General features: G+C 32.4%; 2 protein-coding genes across 4 annotated transcripts; one reads left to right on the forward strand and one right to left on the reverse strand.

Annotated features, from left to right (window-relative positions):
- Window positions 1-1,502: 1,502 nt before the first annotated feature.
- LOC111009694 (homocysteine S-methyltransferase 3) lies at window positions 1,503-5,972 on the reverse strand. Of its 3 annotated transcripts, XM_022282872.2 has the most exons (8): window positions 5,671-5,960; window positions 4,359-4,415; window positions 3,771-3,997; window positions 3,445-3,574; window positions 3,128-3,331; window positions 2,636-2,707; window positions 2,295-2,468; window positions 1,503-1,921 (listed from the first exon to the last, which is right to left on the reverse strand). In XM_022282872.2, exons 1-7 carry the CDS (start codon window positions 5,845-5,847, stop codon window positions 2,322-2,324), a joined length of 1,014 nt encoding a protein of 337 aa, XP_022138564.1. In that variant the 5' UTR covers window positions 5,848-5,960; the 3' UTR covers window positions 1,503-1,921; window positions 2,295-2,321. The 3 variants fall into 3 exon arrangements, with proteins under 3 accessions (XP_022138564.1, XP_087982812.1, XP_087982813.1); XM_088126686.1 differs by lacking the exon at window positions 1,503-1,921 and having other exon boundaries at window positions 1,958-2,468; window positions 5,671-5,965; XM_088126687.1 differs by lacking the exon at window positions 1,503-1,921 and having other exon boundaries at window positions 2,276-2,468; window positions 2,554-2,707; window positions 5,671-5,972.
- Window positions 5,973-15,162: 9,190 nt separating this feature from the next.
- Window positions 15,163-20,042, forward strand: LOC111009547 (protein tesmin/TSO1-like CXC 2). The gene is given in 11 exon segments (XM_022282661.2): window positions 15,163-15,366; window positions 15,535-15,659; window positions 15,750-15,993; window positions 17,154-17,587; window positions 17,702-17,773; window positions 18,152-18,332; window positions 18,425-18,520; window positions 18,620-18,686; window positions 18,999-19,146; window positions 19,219-19,533; window positions 19,535-20,042. Coding segments are annotated over 11 exon segments (1,770 nt in total). The 5' UTR covers window positions 15,163-15,324; the 3' UTR covers window positions 19,581-20,042.
- The last annotated feature ends 335 nt before the right edge of the window (window positions 20,043-20,377 follow it).

A 20,377-nucleotide genomic window follows, 5' to 3' on the forward strand; every position in this document is an offset into this window, starting at 1 on the left:
TTACATGATCCTTATTTGGTGAGTTGTTTGAAACTTAAACGAAGATCAATTACAATTTATTCAAATTTTTTCTTATAAAGATGCCGGCTCACTTAAAAAATCATTTCATAGAAGTTTAACATTGATACAACAAGCATAACTCAAAATATAACATTGTCACGTTACTGTTAGGTGATGTCATAAGAAACAAATTTTCACGTTGAAAAACTACAGCAAATGATAATACAAAGAAAAAGAAAATGCTAAACAGTGACCAAATGAAAAAAAAAATTAAAATCTCAATTCAAACTTTTATTTTCTATTTTTTAAAGTGGTCTGACTTGAGAAATAGACACTCACGTTCGATAGTGTAATGAGTGGATCTCCATTGTTTTCATATCAAGAAATGCTGTCTAATCAACTCAAAATGATTGATTATCCTTCAAGAAAATGGAATGAAATCAGAAACTTTTTTTCTCTCTTTTTTTTTTCTTCTTTTTTTTTTCATGACTTGTCTGAGTGTTGAGAGAATTATTTGGATGTAAAACAAAGAGAAAAGAAAAGTCTGGGTTGAACAGCATCTCTTAAGAAAAGATCATGTTGAGTGATTAATCACATCAACTAAAGAATGGGCCATGTTTTTCACAATTAAAGAAGTCTTCTCTCTGTATCTTCTTCTTTCTTTCTTTTTTCTTTTCTTTTTAGCCTTCAAAATTAAAATATTCCATGAAATATCATCTCAAATATAATCTTGTTTTTGTTTTTGGCAATTCAAAATGTAAAAGATTGTTTTATATGCATGTTTGAATCTTAAAAAAATATCATTCATATACAATCTAACTATAAAACCTTTCCTTTCAAACGTATAGAACTCAATCTTTTTACGTTAGTATGGAGTACATTTAAGTTCTTTTTACATTACTAAATAAAATTTAACAATTTGATACAAAATCTTTATTATCTCATGTTAAAGTCACATATAGTAATTTTATCCCACACCTTTAAATGAAAGAACTTATTATTGAGAATACTTTTTAGAAACAATGCTAGCTAATAAAATATTTCTCTTATTTCAGTGTATTTTAATATTACCCAACCATAAGCTAAGAAAAATTTGGAAAAGTGCTTTCAATGGACTAAAAACATTTTTTATCCGACCCAAATCCCCTCTTTAGATAATAATTTTATTCACTTGAATTTTGAACCCATAACAAAAATTTAAATTGTGTCAGAGTTTGGGATGAGGATTTAAATCTGGGTGATTTAAACTTGAAACAATATTGGTACAACCATGTTTGTCCCGTAAGTTTGTGAAGCCTGAAATTTATGGGACAAATCCATGAATTTCTACGGTAGCCCTAACTTGCACCCCAAACTTACTTTCTCGTACAATTTTCTTAAATTTCAACTTTCTAAACATAACATAATTTTTCAAAGTCCTTATAATTCTCGTGCTTAATATGTCGAACCCATACTCCAAACATTCCGCCCCTGTAACTCTTGAAAGACTCACTAAATTCAAATACCATCAACCATGCAGCATCATATTTCTATTACAGGAGAAAATTCATTAGGCAATATTTTTTAATTAACTTTTGATACAAACAAGAGCATAAAATATATTGGCTCTACCAGTAGGACAACCAGGCTTGGCCAAAAAAATTATTTTGCTGTAGAACCCAACAACATGGGCTCTCACTTTCCCTCTCAGAGAATCTAAAGCCAAATCATAAAGATTTAATTAGGCAGTCAAAAGTAGGAGCAGAGACTTGGAATTGAATTGCTTGCCTTTGTCTTCAAGCATATGGGCTTCTCTTTTCCTTTCTGGTTTTGGGACACAGTTTGCATTTGGTGGTTTGCAAATGGAACCATCAATCATTTCAAATTATTGCATCCTCAAGAAGCTTGTGAATACTTGAGCACTTGTCATAAACATGGAAATCTGTGAAAGAAAGGGAAAAAAGAAATCCTTAGAACATACAAAAGTTTCAAATGTTATACATAATTACACCATCACTCTCTTGAAGATCATGATTATTTAGGCTATATCACACCTAACAACAAACCTTATCTTTAAATTTAATAGTTAACAAGACATCTTAGAGTTCAAAATCTCTATTTGGAAGATAATTGAATGTGACTGCTCCCCAACGACCAGATATATCTTGTAATTTCAAACTACCGATCGCATTGTTTCAGCTTTCGGGTTTCCTTCGAACACTTGTGTTATAAACAAGCCTTTATTTTCCTTTTTACAACTCAGAGTAAGAGAGAGGGATGGAGAGAAGTTGTCTGATGTTGGGTGTAATACATACCAAAGCTCGTAAATGGAGGGAAACAGCTTAAAAAGTTTTATAAAAAAGCGCTTTTGCTATGCCTCTGATGGTTTTTGGAGTGGTCCTGCAACACCCACCAAACAGAGAAGCTCCGGCTTCCTTCCACTTTCTTACATATGATACAAAGTCTTCCTCTATCGTTCCGTCAGATTTCTGCAGCAAAAAAAGAAGCAACCACAATTGTTCAGAGGAGAAACAGAAAACAAAGACAAGGGCAACGGGATGAGGAAGAGCGAACCTGACCCTCACGGGTTTCTCGGTTTGCTCTTCGGTATACATTGACATGAAGGAATGAGACCGTAAAAGAGCAGAAAACTCACCAACCACTGTTTGGTCACACCATCATAAGTCTCCCCACTGTTTGGATAAATCACTATTGGTTTGTTAGTGACCTGCCAATCAGATAACCAAATTAACTTATATTATTTTCATTAAGTGACAAATCTTGGTATTGTCCATGAAGGGAGGTTGAATGGAATTCATCCAGCACACACTAGTTCCAACCCTCAAATTTATTAAAGATGTCATTTGCGGGCAGATCTTATTTCAACTTCTTTGGATCTGTTTTGTACTCCATTATATTCTCTTTATCTTTTTTTCTTTGAGTTTAAAGATATTTGGGGATGGAGACTCCTCTTTTTAATTGAGCACGTATGCCTTAACCAATTGAATTATCACAATCATGCTCAGGTTGGCTATATTTTCTTTGTCATGATATATTGATTGATACAGGTTAGATGATGAAGATGTGTTATGACAATTTTACAACTCCTATATAAGAGAAGTCGTGGGATGGTATTATCAGAATTTACCTTCTGAATCGACGAGATTAGCCCATGAATATATCTGGGAGGAGTACAGTTGATTCCTACAGCAACTACTTGGTTGGAAGCATCTGCAATGGAGGCACAGTCAGATATAGAATCCCCACTAACCACATTGATTCCATCCTTGGAGTTGAAAGAAAACCAAGCAGGAATTTCAATGCCCTCTTCATCAAGAAGCTCAGAATATGCCTGCAATGCAAATTCCACATAAGCAGCATAAAGAAGCTAAACTGGAACCCTGCCAATGGGTTGTTGATAAATGGTGGCCCAATGCTGCAAGTTTATAACAGCATTTTCCATACCTGAGCTTCCAACTTGTTTGGAATCGTCTCAAATGCAATCAAATCAGCACCTGAGTTGGCCAAAATTTGCACTCTTCTCCTGTGAAAATCTTTCAGCATTTCTAGAGTAACTGAATCACCATACTTCCCACTGTAAAAAGGCAAGGTACAACCGTAAAAAAAGAATTAGGTATATATGTATATAAAAAGGGAAAATGGACCAAAGGCTTTAGGCTGAAATCATTTTTTCCTAGCGAAGTAGTTGATAGGATAATTCTTACAAGCATTGAAGTCCAACATTGCAAATAGTAAAACTCAAACTAAAATAAGGCTAAAAGTTTGCTCACCTGTATTCAGACCCATCAGCCAAATAAGCACCATAGCTACCAACCGAGGCTGCTACGAGAGTTGGCCTCCTCGAACCCCCTCCACTTCCAGTGAAATCCCATGAATCCTTCGTACATTGTTCAAGATAGATCTCACGAGCTCCAAGTGCAATTTCAACACTTTTTCTTAGCAATTCTTCACCCTCAACTCTAGAAAACCCTTTAGCTTCAAAGCCCTGAATTGTAGCCTGCATACATATTGAAATCATGGATTCCTAACAACTGTTAGAATATATTAAATGATTAAATCAAGGTTAAACTATAAATTTTTAGGACGACATCTCATAGATTCCTGACAGTATTTAATAAATCCCTAATCTATTAGACATTTTTTTAAATCCGAGGACTAAACTTATAATTTCAAGGTTTTAGATCTCAATTCTCAAGTAATAGTGATAGTGGTTGAATCTTAAGAGTTATGAGGTAAACTAATATGCAAGTCCATGTGAGAGGCAATTTAACAATTACAAGCTGTAAAATGATTTTATTATAACAGTGAAATAGGGTGGAGAAAAGATTCAAAAGGAAAAACTGAAAATGCCAAGGAACCTGATAAGATGCTGTCAAAATGATATTGGCCCCAGCATCAAGGTAGTCTAAATGAACCTGTCATATTAAAGCAGATCATTAGCTGATGGAGAAACAATTTTAAAGCATACCCGGAAAATCAAACAAATGAATTGAAGTAAAATTTTCAAAAACTATACATTTTCTTTAAAAGCTTTGTTATATTTTGAAAGTGGTGCTTTGAAAGATAGGCATAGTGCAATAAATAAGCCCTGAGAAGATTGCTCAAAAGAAAGCAAAAACTTTTATTTGATTTCTCTTTCTCCCTTTTTACAGACGTAAGTTTCACATCAACATGTAACAGTCAATTACCAACTATGATAATGTTCAAAAGTTAAGGCCTATGTTCAGTCAGGGAATATTTCAAAAAAAAAAAAAAAAAGAAGTCAGGGAAAAAAAAATTTAAGGCCTATGTAATCTAAAGAGAGAAAAAAAAGAAGAAAATAAAGTTAGGCATATGTACCTCTCCACCCACGTAATATTTAAAAAATGTTCAAATAAAAAATTTAAGCTAAAACTTTTTGATAAGAAAAATGAACCGAGTCATAGTTTTGTGAACTATTCATATGCACGATAGTACTAGATAAGCTTTAAACAAAATAAGAATAGACTAATAAATATTTCTTAAATATAATTTTCAAATAAGGAATTGCCAAAAAAAAAAAAAATCCCTTTTAGCTTCAAAACCAAACATACGTTAATAAATTCTTCATTCTATAACATTTTCTTTCTTATTATTGATTTGTAATATTAAAAAAAATTGTTTGTTATTTGAAAAGGGTTGGGCCGTCTATCCTCATACTGGGCCTACGGCAACCGATCCGTTATCCGGCCCAGAACGAAGCACATATATCAAGGGATAATGCATTACTAAAAATAGAAACAACAGTTGCTTGCCTAATAAAAATTATTACTAAATTCCATTCTAATTTATTAAAATACGTCAATCATTAATATAATATATATATTTTAAGAAATGAACGGAGGAAGGAGATACTGCAATTTTAGGGATAAAGTAATTTACTACCATTTTTTTTTAAATAGTAGCAAAACTTTAGGGAAAAAATAAACAAGCTTTTTAAAGATTAGATAACAATTTCCTTCATAGTAGTTTATTTCTAAAAATAAGATTCAGACAGCAAATAACAATCTCTTGAAGTTATGCCCTAGATAATCCAAAATCAAGGCAAATTTCTTGTTTCACGAGGAACGCCGCAGGAAATGTACTGCTACTGAAGCGAAGAATCAAATTCCAATCGGAAAAATTATATGAGATTATGGATTCGAATAGTACCCGTCGGACGAGGTGAGGGGAACTGATGAGGCATTTAGCGCTCCAGAGAGGATCGTTGAGATCGGCGCCGTGGCGCTCCAGTTCAGTGGCGAAGCCGCCGTCTACGACGGCGCAGCCGCCGCACTGCCGGAGAAAATCGGTCATGAAGGTAGCCATTTCAGCAGTTTCTTTACCCATGCTTTCGGCTGGAACTACTGGCCTGCTTTTCGCTCTTGCTCTTGCCACTCGAGCAAATTTTCTCGAAGCTTTTATAGCCAGAGGTACATATGTCGAAATTACCTAAACGCCCCTACTGTGGTTAAAAATTTCCCACGGCTCTCTCCATTCATGCCATTTGTGTTTCAATAATTACATTTCGTGTGTGTATATATAATATAATCTAGAAGTTACCATTCCAACTCCTAAGACTAGATATCTGACACTAAAATATTTTTTAAATTCTTGATTTAACTTTTAAGTTTTGGAACTTTTTTATTTTGAATATAAAAAATTTTATTCAATAACTAAAACTAAAATGTCGTGGATTCGAATCTCCACCGTCACGTATTATTGTATTAAAAAAAATTATTGGAGGTTTATTAATCAATAGTTAATATGTCGTTAAAGTATCAATTTTATTAACATGTTTGGACAAGTTAATTTATTACTTAGATCAGCACATGTCATGTGCTGTATTAACAACTTTAACATTTTTTTTAATTGATAACTTTTAATATATTTAAGGGTAAAATTGATAATTATAAAAGATACCAAGTACAAAATTGAAGTATCAAGCCAAAATTTAAAGTATCAAAACGATTTTATGCATATATATACGACCTAAATAAAATGGGTCATTTCTTTTAAAATGTTCTTCTAAAGAAAATTAGGATATCACTACGTGGGAGTATACGTCCACGTGGTTTTTATTTATTTACTTTTTTTTTAAATAAAGAGTATGGATACACATAATTATCTGAGAAAGAAAACATATAAGAGATACTTTATACGATTGATCAAAGTATTTATAAAGTATTTATTTTGTTGTTTAAAATTAAAATTGATTGTATTCCATTTTTAATTAAGCAAATGTACTTTAACATCCAATCAGTGATAGATAATGGGAGTAAAGTTATATTATAACTGGGAGCATAATAAATGGTAAATAAAATATACTCATTTTCTTAGAATTGAAAGTTGAATGTCTCATAGTACTAAAAAAACTAAACTATATACAATAATTCTACTCGATAAAATATTGTTGTCAATATGAACATAGCTTAGTAGTTAAGATATTTAAAGTTTAAGGTTTAAATCTCTCCACCTCATATTAATTTTATGAAAAAAACAAATTTTTTAAATTGTAATTTTTTTTAGTACAGCATGTGAGGGTGGGGATTGAACTTACAACCTCTTGACTGAGATCCACTGATGATCATATAAATGAAAGCTGGAATTGGCAAAGATGAATTTTTAATGAGTAGGACACACCATTTTGTTTTAATTTGTATAGCTATTGGACAATTAATTAACCATTTTGTCATAATTAACATTTAAGAATCAAACAAAAAAAAATTGAGCGTATACACCACACTAAATAAAATACCAACTTAAATATAGTTTAACTGATTATGACACATACCTCTAATTAAAAAGTCGTGGTTCAAAAAAATGATAATTTAATTATTGAATAAAACTCTAAATGTTTAATATTGTTAAAATGAATATTTTTTTCTTCTCCATATAAATTGTTAAAAAGAATTTCAACCTCACAATTTATATATTATTGTTGTCGAAGGAATCAAAGATTAAAGATATCATAGCAACATGAGTTTAGTTTAGCGATAATTTTCAATTATTTCTGACTAAAAAATCATGATTTCGAATTCCCACCTCACTTATTATACTCAAAAAAACAAAAAAGAATAATCTTAAATTTTAGCTGTAAAGATCACCAGCTCAGACAGATAAAATGCCGTGTAGGAAAGTCTAATCCTCCAAATATTAGCACCAAAATTAGCTGGAAAATAAATTGACGTGGCACTGTTTTCTTTTTTATTTTTTTTATTTAAATGGATAGAATCCAACCAGTCTTAGGTCACACACACAAAAGTAATACGACACGCATACCTACTTGAGTTTCCAGGGTTTGACACGTGTCTAGCTTAAAAGCATTTTTCTTATTAAAATATAAGTTTTGATTCAGCACTTTTTTCTTGTTCTCTTCCAATTGTACCCGAAATTAATATAAAACTGAAAAAGTAAATATTTCTTAAAATTATCCTTCTTTGATTGCCCATATTTCATGTCTTTTTCTTAATTTTTTTTATTTTTAAATAAAATTTCATGTCTTTTTCTTGCGGAGAAAGAACTCCATTTTCTAATAAAGTGAGGATGAGATTGTTTAAGATAGGTTTACTTTCCCTAATCTAAATTCTAAATACAGTGCAAATTTCTTTTTAAATTAACCATTAATACTTTTTTTTAGTACAAAATGTAGGATTCGAACCCACAATTTTTTATTTGAAAATATGTATCTTAATTAGTTGAGCTTTTATATCTGTAAGTGTCCGGACCAACTTACGTCATAAGAATTGCTAATTCCTAAAGTAGGTGGCCATCATGGGATTTGAACTCATTCCTTCCTAATTAATCCTAGTCCCTTTAGATCAATATATGCTACGTTGAATACTTTTTTTTTCTTTAATCACGATTGGGTCAAGTGAATGTGATTATTTCACGAGAGATAAAATGTCAAAATTTTCCAATAGGCCTCGTGAATTGTAAAAGCTCGCTGTCTCTATCTAAAAGAAAAATTGTTTAAATAATATTTTTCAAAATATTTATTTTAGTAATTGTAATGGTAATTTTTATCTATTTCAATCTAAATTTCAGTACCTTGTTGATTTGATCTCTCTATTTATAAAAAAATGATCGTGAGTCGTTTTATTGTTTTTATTATAATTTCAAATCGATACATTATTTAATAAAATGTTTAAAATCTAGTCTTGATTTTGTATTAATAGGTTTTATTTTACATTAATTTATATTAAAATGATATTTTGAAAGTTTAGAAGCTAAAATAAACCATTTAAAATTACATTTCAAAAAATTGAAATTATAAGCGCAAAATAATATTTAGAAAGAAAAAAAAAACTCCCATCCTTCAATTCTGTTCTCTCTCCACTTTATGGCCCCACAGATAGGCAGGAGCATAACAGAATGTATCGGGTCGCACAACCGTCCACATCAATTTCTTATCAAATAAACGATGGATATTCTCAAAATTATTGAATATCAAGAAACCAAAAAAAGAAAAACAAAACAAAAACAAGCACACGTCACTTTACTTTTATTATTTTTATTTATTTTTTAGAATATAACTATAAGAAATTGAAAAATTATAAATTATTTTCAAAGTGTCTCTTCCCATATTGCATTGTTTCCTCCTTTGTTTTCTACTCTTCTTCTTCATCATCATAAATTGACTCTATTCCTCCAAATTTGACTATATGATCAAATAATTGATATGACCTTTGCAAATAATAATAATAATAATAATAATAATTGATATGCTATTGGTAAGAATTTGATATATTTTTTAATCTTCACTCATATCAATTTTAATTAAAAAAACATTAAATCACAAGTTTAATTTCTTCGGTTTAAAATCATTTAAAACTCCAACTATTTATTTGAGTAAAAGGACTTTTTCATTACTAGTCAAGTGGAGTCCTTTACTTACTTGTGTGAGTACCGCCCGCCGACACTCCTTACCAACAACCGGACGCTACGGCCATGCGTTTAATACAAAATTTTGAAAATCTACAAAAAGAGGGAGGTTGGACACAATACAAAATACTTGTGTTATTTGTTATATTTAAAAAAAATAGTAGATTCATAAATTTTTAAAAAGGGTCTCTAAATTTTGTAGTGTCAGGGTAGATCTTTGAATTTTTATTTTATCTCTAATAAGTTTCTCACCTATAATATGTTTTAGATATATAAAATTATAAGTTAATAAACTTTATAAGAGCAAAATTCATAAAGTTTATTAGATTATCTTTAAAGTTTAAAGACTCATAAACCTAAAAACCCATTAAATATTTGTAAAAAAAAAAAATAGAGATTTATTACACACCAACTTAAAAATTTCGAGATCATACCTATAATTTAGCCATAAAAAGGTGATAGAATTTGCGTTCCATATCCATTATCTATTTTCTTTGATTTTCTTCTGAATGAGTTAGACGATGGTTAAATTAAGATAAGGTGATCTGATTTGCATGGAAAAAAATGGAAATTCACAAAGCCTTTCTGAGGAGAAGTGGGACACAACAATTATTGACACTATATTCTCTTCAATGATACGAATCATTTATATTTAGGACGGATTTGAGAGCGATGTTGGTGCAGTTAAATTTCATAAATTTATTATTTGTATATTATTGTCAAATATTAATTAAAGAATAGGTTTGGAAATAGTTCTACCACGACTATAATCACTTTTATCATTGTCAAAATAATTTTTATTTTGAAACACTAATGTTTGACAATGATACGTAAAATGAGAAAAATAATTTTGGTGAGACTAAAATCACTCCCAAACATACTCTTATTCACTTTCTTGTTTCATAAAAATTTACTCGTACAGTTTTGCTTTTTTTAGAAAAAAAAATAGGAAATTATAAATTTAAGTAGATAATGAATATAGAAGTGGAAGTATTATTTTTATTTATTTTTTATGATATAATATTGGGAGATTATTTTTTTGAAAAAGAGAAAATTTCATTGAAAGATAAAAGTCACTCGAACTATATTTAAAATGCGACAAAGATATAAGGAATGAAAAAAGTATTAAGAATAGCTTGAAGACAATAAAATAGAGGAGTGAGATGAAATCGATTCTTTTGATATGCGATACAACATGCACAACAACCACTTCCTCGAGATATTTTTTTAGCCAAATCTTATTCTCTCTCAAGATAAGATGAATCGCTTCCAAACAATCCGATTCATAGATTATTTTGGTGAGATCTAAAATTTGAACAAATATGAAGCTTTCCTTTATTGCTAACTGTGAAAGATTAACGTTTAACTTTAGTAAAAATAAACTAGTGTTTTATTCATTAAATTATACTCAAATTTATACGATTTGTTATTTTTATTAATATTAGTTTGACAAAAAATAGTTTGGAGAAATTAGTAATTTAAACATATAATCAGATAATGGCCGTGAAAATGGCAGACAAGTAAAAGAGGAATCGTATTCGCTCCCTTTATGCTTTTGTTGTCCGACGAGGAAACCACTTTTTTTTTTTTTTTAGTTTTGTCATTTGAAAGCAGTGCTTGATTTAAAATAATTTGACATTGTCAATTTTTCATACATAAAAAAATTATTTATATGTGATAAGAAAATGAGATTTAGACTTAAATTTTTGCCCTGATCCCTATATTTCATTTTCAAAAGTCAAAGGAACAAAAATCTTATAAATTAGTAGTGCAACAACACGTGGGGTGGAGTTCACAGTACGACTTTTGATCAATGTTATATGTTTTAACCAATTAAACTACGTTCAGGTTGGTACCTCCCAACCAATTATAATTAGAGTTTTAGTAACTAATTTGATTGAATATGGAGACGCTTAGAAGAAGGAGAAGAAGAAAATTGTTGATCATGTTATAAAAGTTTAAGAAGGATTACCAAACTTATTTGTTTGAGAGTTCTTCAAACATATGTTGGATCCACCTAAATTTGTTCAACTGATAAAGAGAAGAATTTGATTATGAGCCAAATCTCAAAATGTTATAATCCAACCCAACCAAGCCCATAAATTATGAGTTGGGCTGCCGTTAGCACTTCATCTTAACAAACACCCGTAGCCCAATGGGCCAAGTTTGGTGGAGCCGATTCAGAGCAAAAGTGTCTCTAAGATTAGATTATATTTTTTTAGTATGATAAGTGGGAGGGGGGATTCGAACTCATGACCTCTTGGTCGGAGATAGGTGCCACTAAACTAAGTTCATATTGACCCTTCACATAAATTTTAATTATTAAAAAAATTAACTAATTATATACCAAATCTCAAACGAGGCTATAAAAAATGTTGAGACTTAAAATATTAGAATAAATAAGAAAGACACGCCAACATGAACATAATTCAGCGGTAATTAACATATACTTCTTCCCTCGATGTGGGAAGTTCGATCCCCTCATATCCTCAATTTGTTGTACTGAAAAGATTAATAATACAAATAACAAAGGCACGTGCATGTCGCAAAATAAGTCTAAATAATTTGAAACATAGGAACAAAATTTTAAATTAAAAAAAAAGGTCCGCCCAAACTTATTCATCAAAAATACTAAAATAGCTTCTATCACCAATAAATCACACCAATGGTAAATTAAATTGGTAATAGATTCTATCAAATATATTAATGATATATGTCCATCCATGAATATAATTTTTCACTCCTATCAATAGGATGACAAAAGGGTAATTTCTCACCGTGACAACATGAATTGCCATCCAGCCCAGTTGTACACTATTCGGTCAACTTCGAACTTTATTCCATTAATCAAAAGCTTAGATTCTAAAATACAATATTTTAATTTTTAACCATCCAATCCAAACGGAAAAGATGAAAGAACCATGTCGTGCTACCCTGGAACGACATGTCAGTCAAAATTTGAAAATAAAAATAAAAATTAGAAAAAAATGGTGAGAAAAAGCACGTGATGGAGTAAATACGCATGAGGTGGACACCATAATTACGCGTCCACCTCTTTCCTCAGAGAATGTGGGAGTTAGTGTTTCGTCCCCCAAGAGAAACAAAAAATAATAATAATAATAATAAATTCAAGAAATAAATGTGGTGGGTCACGTGATGTCTGCCCTTGGAGTTTAAGGACCCTCCCCCTTAATTAAGAAGGACGCATACCCTACACGCGCCCGCCCACTCTCCCACGTCCTTAAATTGGCTTTGAAATCTGTCGCCCGCCAAAACCCAACGTCTGACGATCTGTCGTCCGATTTTTATGTCTTTTGCTTATTATAATTTACGATTTACGAATCTGGATTTCTTTTGTAAAAGGGGGAAAAAAAAGAAAAGAGTTTCATTCCCCTTTGCAATTTTGTATTCCAAACTTTTACTTACTTCCATTCCATCCTTTAATTTTTGTTTAAATTAAACCAGTTACCTGTTAGTTTTGAAATTGGAACAACCTTGTAGATGGATAGAGTAAGAGTAATATCTAGGGTCATGATGGTTAAGGACAACGGTATTATTTGATATTGTCTACTTTACTTTTGATCTTGCCTAACAGGTCTTATACCAATGTAGATAATTGTCTTTATAGGCCTTGTTAGTAGCGGCGAGCGAAAGAGGATTAGGGGTTTGAAGAAAAACAAACACGAAGCTTCGTACCTCAGCAAAGTGTTCACTTATTTTTCGCCAGGTTTCATTCGATTTGTTGTGGATTGGATGATGGAAAAACCAACAAGCAACTTTACCGAATTTACGAGGTAAAGGATGAAGTGAACTGTGATTGTGAAAAGGTTGGAAGATCTGGCCAAAGAAGGTGATAGCCCTGTTGATTCGTTCTCATGGTTCAATCTATTATGGATCAATCGATTTTGTTTGCAGATTTTATATATTCAACCTAAATTGACCATGACATAACCTGATAGAGTTTAACTGGGCAGGGGTTGCTTGGTCATAATTGTAATTTTGATTTGTTACGATGTCACAATAATTTGACATGACTATGGATGGTTTAAGGTGCAACATTCTTATAACTCGACATATAACACAAGAACATGTCATTAACTACAAATGAATTAGTCTCGTCTAGCACTAAGGTTCATGTGACTTGAAACTTTTTAGACTTTGTAGGTCTTACAATTTTCTTGTTTCACATGTATTTGAGCTATGACTCATTTGGATAAGGGAGCGTCTTAATTTAATTAGCCAAAGGCAAGTCTATGAATCACCTAGAATTATCTTCGCATCGGATAGACTAGTATTGCTGATGTGACTACTTATTTAGACATTTTTTTTTGACAAAAACTTATTTAGACAATTGAAATGGTTGAAAGTGGTGAAAAAGATAATTTGAATCATGCTAGTACTATAGATACTCATCTAAAAATAATCATAAAGAAAAATAATTAAAAAAATATAATATCTTTTGTCGTGAATGATTAAGAGAATACAATCTTAGTATAATAATTTTATAGCATGTAATTATATATTCTTTTAATTAAAGCGCTAACATTTAAATTGATTAGGACACGTCAATTTGAACATAGTTCAACTGATAAAGACACATATCTCAAATTAAAATCTTATCGGTTTAAATCCTTATAAAAGAAAAAAAAAGACGTTAATATTATTTTAATTAGAGACGTTTTTTTCTCCATCAATCATTGCTATTAACCATTAATTACGTATAATCATTTTAAAATAATTTCTCATAAATCACACACATAATTAGGATTTCAGTTTCAGTACCAAGTCAGAAGAATCATAACTGACAAATAAAAGAGCAAAAGAAAAGTGATGAAATTACGAAATTGTCCCCCAAATGTTTGTCCATGTTGGAGGTTTTACTTTTAAGACTTGGTCAACTTGGATTTAATCATTTGTAGCCGTATATAGATACCAAACCCTTCTTTCAACGCTGTCCATATTTTTATCATTACTATTTCAACTTTTTCATAAATTTAATTTATTTATTTTATTATTTGTTATATAAGTTAATTTTAACAAAGTATCTAAAAATGACACAGTCAAGTACAATATTTATATAAGGCAATGTTTTAAATTTAGACTGAATTTGTACTAGCAATCTGCAGAGAAGCAAATAATTGATAATATGTCACAAATCTACGTACCTTTCAGTTGGAATATAAACCTTAACCAGTTGAGCTAGGTTTAAGTTGGTAATAACATGACTTCGAATATGAGTATCAATGTGACGTTGAAAATAACTGGACTTACATAGACTAGTTGAGGTAAATATATTGAATGAGCAGATATTTGGTGACAACATAATCATGATCCAGATGATGAGCTATGCTCATTTTGGACATCAACATAACCATTAATATTATTTTGAGTTCAAACAAATAGGTGAGGATTCAAATACAAACAATCAAAGAAGTTTTATAATCACATATATAATTAAATTAAGTTCAAGTTGATTCAAAATATCAATATAAATATAATTCAATGGATATATATATATATATATATATATATTAACAAATTATCCGAACAAAAGATCGAGTTCGATCAACTTCTCCCTACAGTTGTACTAGTTCAAGTCACATGATGCAACCCCTACCAAACAATGGTCCTCTTACGTATGTACAGGTATTGGACCACCTGCTCCGGAAATAAAAAGAAAATTATATTAAGAAAAATGAAAAAGGGAAAAATTTGGGCCGGGAAATCGAAGGGCACAGTTAAAAAAGAGAACGGTGGAGGCGTTACTTTTTCAAAAGATGAGAGAGAGAGAGAGAGAGAGAAGAATTGAATGGTAGCCTTTGCGTTATCCCACTTCACTTTCCCGCTTCTTCTTCTTCTTCTTCTTCTTCATTTCTCCATCAACGCCTCACAATGAACAAACCACTGATTTTTACGCCGAGTTACTGAGTCGACTCAACAATAATGGACACCACTCCAGACAACACCCACAACCCCAAATTCGAGGTCTAACTCTTCTCCATTTTCTCGTTCTGTAATTTGGAATCGGGAGTTCTCTTCTCAAGTTTCTGAATTGGGGCTTTTTTTTTAACACCAAATTTCTGGAGATCTGGTAAATTTTTTTTCATAGCGTTTACAGTAACGAAATTCTCTGTTTGATCTCCTTCACTGCAGGATTCGCCAGTTTTCAACTTCATAAACACCCTCTCTCCCATCAAGCCTCTGAAATCCATTCACATTACTCACACATTCAATAACATTTCTTTCCCTTCCCTCCCAGTATTCACTTCCCCACCAAGGTAACACAAACAAACAAATTACATTCAATTCAATTCAATTAACTTTCTAATTTCTTTCTTTCTTTAAATCCCTTTTATTTTCACTTGCAGGCCAAATCACTCAATTCCAAACCCATCGAGATCCCCGCCTGCAAATGAAGGAGCGGTTACAATCATGGACCAGTTACTGGGGATTTTCGTGCCGGAAGTTTCTCCAACTCCGACGACGATTCAGCCGCCGGAAACCGCCGCCGGCGAGGTTTTGATATTCCGTTGTCCGGTTAGCTCCGAGGCTGTGGAGGTGATTAATGAAGCAGAGGATGGCAATGTGGACAAAATTTGTGTTTCGTTTAAGGTAAAGTTTTAATTTTTTTTTTTGCTGGGGAAATTTTTGTTTTGTTTGTTTTTTCAGATTGAATTGAATTGGGTCTGTCTATTGTGTCCCACTCTGTTTTGACGAATCATTTGACAATGTTTTGTTCAAATATTCTTTTTGGTCTTTTTTATGTTTTTTTCCTTCTTTAAAGGATTTGGTGATTATATTTTGAAGTATAAAGATTGAGTCTATGGTATTAAAAGTGAAAAATAGTTTATAATAGTGTACTTTTTAGATAGATATCTTGTCTCTTGTGTCTAGAAAAATATAAAAAATACGATAATAATGGTTAAATTAAAAATTTTGTTGATCGTATCAAATGGTCCAAAATTTGATAAATTTGTAGTTTAATTAAAACTACTTGAGTGTATTTTTTTAGTATTGATAATGATGATAATTGAGGTTTTTTTTACGCTAAATACTCAATTATGTTGACTAAATTGTCAAAACAAAGCATAAGGGGAATAGTGAGGTAATGCTTTGTTGTTTGTTCTTTCGTTTATTAAACAAAAACAATAGCGATTTGACAACTAAGTTTTCTTTTTGTTTTTTTGTTAGAAAAGGATTTGAGTTTGATAATTTAATTTATTCTTCTGTTGATTTTTTTCTTGGAAGTTAGTTCTTTATACGCTTAATATTTATTCCTTTGTTTAATCTATGATTTTCTATTTTAGTCATAGATCTTTGAACAATGTTGAAAACTATACACAAATCACTTGTTGACAATTATTAAATTTCGAAGGAATATAATAAAAAAATAGAAAATCAAGACATAATATTTTTTTTTGAGAGCACAAATTTCAAAAGAAAAATTAGATTAAAAAATATGTTATTTTTTTCGGTGAATAAAACTGAGGTGTTACAAAAAAATTAACAACTATTTACTTAGTTAAAAATTATTTTATCTTTTTTATCTGTCAATTTTGAAAAAAAAAAAGAAAAGGAAGAACATTATTATTTGTTATTATTAGTTCTCAAAATTTTATATATTACCTACACACATACATATTAAAAAGTAACTAACAAGACTCTGAATTATCGAAGAAAAAAATAAAATGGAAAATAGAAAAGAACATATTATTTATGAATTTATGGTTTCACTGTTAGCTGATGAAGAGAGTGTATGATTCTTGTGTTAGCCTCTCTCTAACCTACACCGCGGCAATATGCGGAGGCGATGTCTAGATTTCGAAATGGCGGGAAATCCCCAGACCAGCGCCTCGGCGGCGGCACACGGCGCTTCCTCAATCCGTGGTTCTTCTTCATCTTCTTCTTCTTCTTCATCTCAACCTAATCAGAATCTTCTCTCTCTGACTTCTTCTGGCAATGCATTTCGATGCACTCTTCCTGGTATTGGATTGCACTTGAATGCTCTCGCCGCGACTTTGAAGCGTTCCGATTCGGAGAATCTGTGCTCTGAAACACAGCCGAATCTTGCCCCATTTTATGCCCCCAATTCCAGTCAAGATCAGCCCCTATTGGCTTCTTCCACTCCTGAAAGAGGAAGCCCTCTTCAAGAGCCCGCGCTTCCAATTGGGGAAGATCTCGATCAGATCAACCCTAAGAAGAATAGGTGTGAAGCTTGAATCTATTCTCCATGGAAATTTTGGATTGTAGTCATTTTAGCTTTTTTGTTTGCTGGTTGCTTTGTATGGCTGTTTCTAACAACTTGTGAATGGATTCGTAGGAAATGGATTGATAATGCTGGAATCGGGGCGTGTAAACGTTGCAATTGCAAGAAATCTAGGTGCCTGAAACTGTAAGTGACAATGTTTCATCTATTTATAGACTTGCTGATGCCATTGCTATGAGATTTCCCCAAAATTTTAGTGCGGATCAAGATTTCATTTGGACTGAAAGTAGGCAATATCTCTATTACTATAAATATTAGTCATTGAGTAAAGTTTAATGGTAAATTAGTGTGGGATACAAAGGGTTCAAATAGCAAAGGCCTTAGAGTGAGAATGGGTTCAAACTGTAACCATATATAGTAAGGTCAGGCGGTTGACCCGTGATTAGTTGAGGTGTGCGCAAGCTGGAGGACATACGGATATAGAAAAAAAAAAAACAGTTTGTGTACACTTGTATTCATATTGATAACGTCAATATCTCAATCTAAACCAGTAATTTTGTTCAGATATTGTGAATGCTTTGCTGCTGGTGTGTACTGCATAGAACCATGTTCATGTCAAGACTGCTTCAACAAACCGACACATGAAGCTGTGGTTCTCGAGACTCGCAGACAGATTGAATCTCGCAATCCACTTGCGTTTGCTCCTAAAGTGATCCTGAACTCTGATTCTGTTTCTGAACTTGGGGTTAGATAGTATGCTTTGAATCTCTGCCACTTTGTTAAAGAATTTGTCTGCACCGTGGCTTGCAGTTTGATCCTGATAAGTTGGTCTTGCAGGATGATTCGAACAAAACTCCAGCTTCAGCGCGACATAAACGAGGATGCAACTGCAAGAAATCAAGTTGCTTAAAGAAATACTGCGAGTGCTATCAGGTTATTTGATTATTTCCCTTCCTTTTGTCAAGTTCTTCTCTGGTATGTTAAGTTAAACGTCATATCTGAACTGATCTTGGTGCTTTTGTTCTTAAAAAGGGCGGTGTTGGATGCTCCATCAACTGCAGATGTGAAGGTTGTAAAAACGCATTCGGAAAGAAAGATGGTGAGTTTGACATCACTTTTGGCCATACATATCCGACTTCAATGCCTGTTAATCATCTAAATCTGCTTGTTGCATTTTTTCCCACCTTTCTCTAACCAGACAATAGGCTTGCCTGATTAAGTGACCAAGTATGTTCTTTCTTTTAAAAGCTCAACTTGGTTTCTGAAAAGCCAGCATATGACCTTACTTTTGAGTGTTGATTACAAAATTCTGGCCACATATGAAGTTGTTGTTCGTTATTTCTTATCAAACAACAATGTCCTTGCTTGGAATTCTTGTTTCTTTACATATTCCAATCTCTTTGGATTCCAGAGTCAGCTCTAATAGGAGGAACTGAGACCGAACGAGAGGAAGAAGAAAGAGAGCATTGCCAAAAAAATGCAGAAATACAGAGTGATGAAGATCAGCAGAACCCAATCAATGCTGTTCCCTTGGCATCACTACCAGGAGGACCACGCAGGTAAGAATCAAACTATGATTGAACAAAGCTGTTATGATTCACAACCGTTGATAAAAATGTTGCTCCTTTCAGATCATTGATTCCACTGTCATTCCAGTTGAAGAGGAAACTTCCATCTTTCATTGACGACGAGCCCTTCTCTAGACCGAGCATTCGATTTAAACTCGAGAAGCATGGCATCATTCAAACAGAGCCCAGGTTTGAGAAAACTCCCTGTGAGGATGAGATGCCTGGAACTCTTTGTATGGGTTGTTGCTCTTCTAACACAGGTGTGAAGAGTGTTTCTCCCAACAGTAAGAGGGTCACTCTACCTCCGCCGCAAGGCGACTTCAGGCCGTCGCCTAGAATCAGCCGGAAACTGATTCTGCAGTCCATACCCTCCTTCCCCTCTCACTAATCTAAACTCACGAGTGAATGGACCCAGTAAACTGTAGAGACTAGCCCATTTCTTGTGTCTTCTTAGCCATTACTGACACCTCAATCAGATGCATTTGCCTGCCTATAATGCCAAAACATTGGTACCAATTTTCCCCTAAAGTTGTCAGTTGTCTTTGAAGTTTTCTTTTTCTCACAAACTTATGTACCCACTAGTGATGCCTCCATAATTCATTGGTTTTAGATTTGAATCTCTCTATTCTACTTGTATCTCTGTCTCCCCCCTCCCTCCACCAAAAAAAGAAGGAAAAAAAATGCTAAGCCTGAATTATATACAGCCCTAAAAACTGTGTCAAACTAGGTTAAAGAGAATCCATTCTCTTATTTAATATTTTGTGCAATGATTACTCAGGTAAATTGTTTCTGTGGTAGTCCTTTTTCCATTTTTATATTCGTATTAATGTCTCAAGATGTAGTGTTGGACGCCAAGAATAAGAAATAAGATCGGCATATTTTTTTAATGCTTGTGTTCAGATTTAAACATTTTAGCGTTTGTGTTTTAAACTTGTAATCATTGAATTAGTAAGCTTTTATGAATGGATGACGCCCATTAAATCATGCTCGAGTTGGTGTTCAATCGGATGGCAAAAATACCTGTTGGACCTTATCCCCATTGGTACCCAATTCGATAAGGTTGGGAAACCTTCGATTTGATTGGGGGTGGGGTCAAATGAGGATCCTAAACGGGGTCTTCGGCGGAGTCGGGGCGGGGATGGAGGGAAAGTACTCTTAATTGTATTTAGTTGTATTTTAAAATATTCCATAAAAGAAAAAGTTTATATTTTTTAAATAATTA

This window comes from Momordica charantia, assembly GCF_013281855.1.
Source record: "Momordica charantia cultivar OHB3-1 chromosome 7 unlocalized genomic scaffold, Mcharantia_2.0 BLBB01000007.1, whole genome shotgun sequence".
In the NCBI taxonomy this organism is placed as follows: Eukaryota; Viridiplantae; Streptophyta; class Magnoliopsida; order Cucurbitales; family Cucurbitaceae; genus Momordica; species Momordica charantia.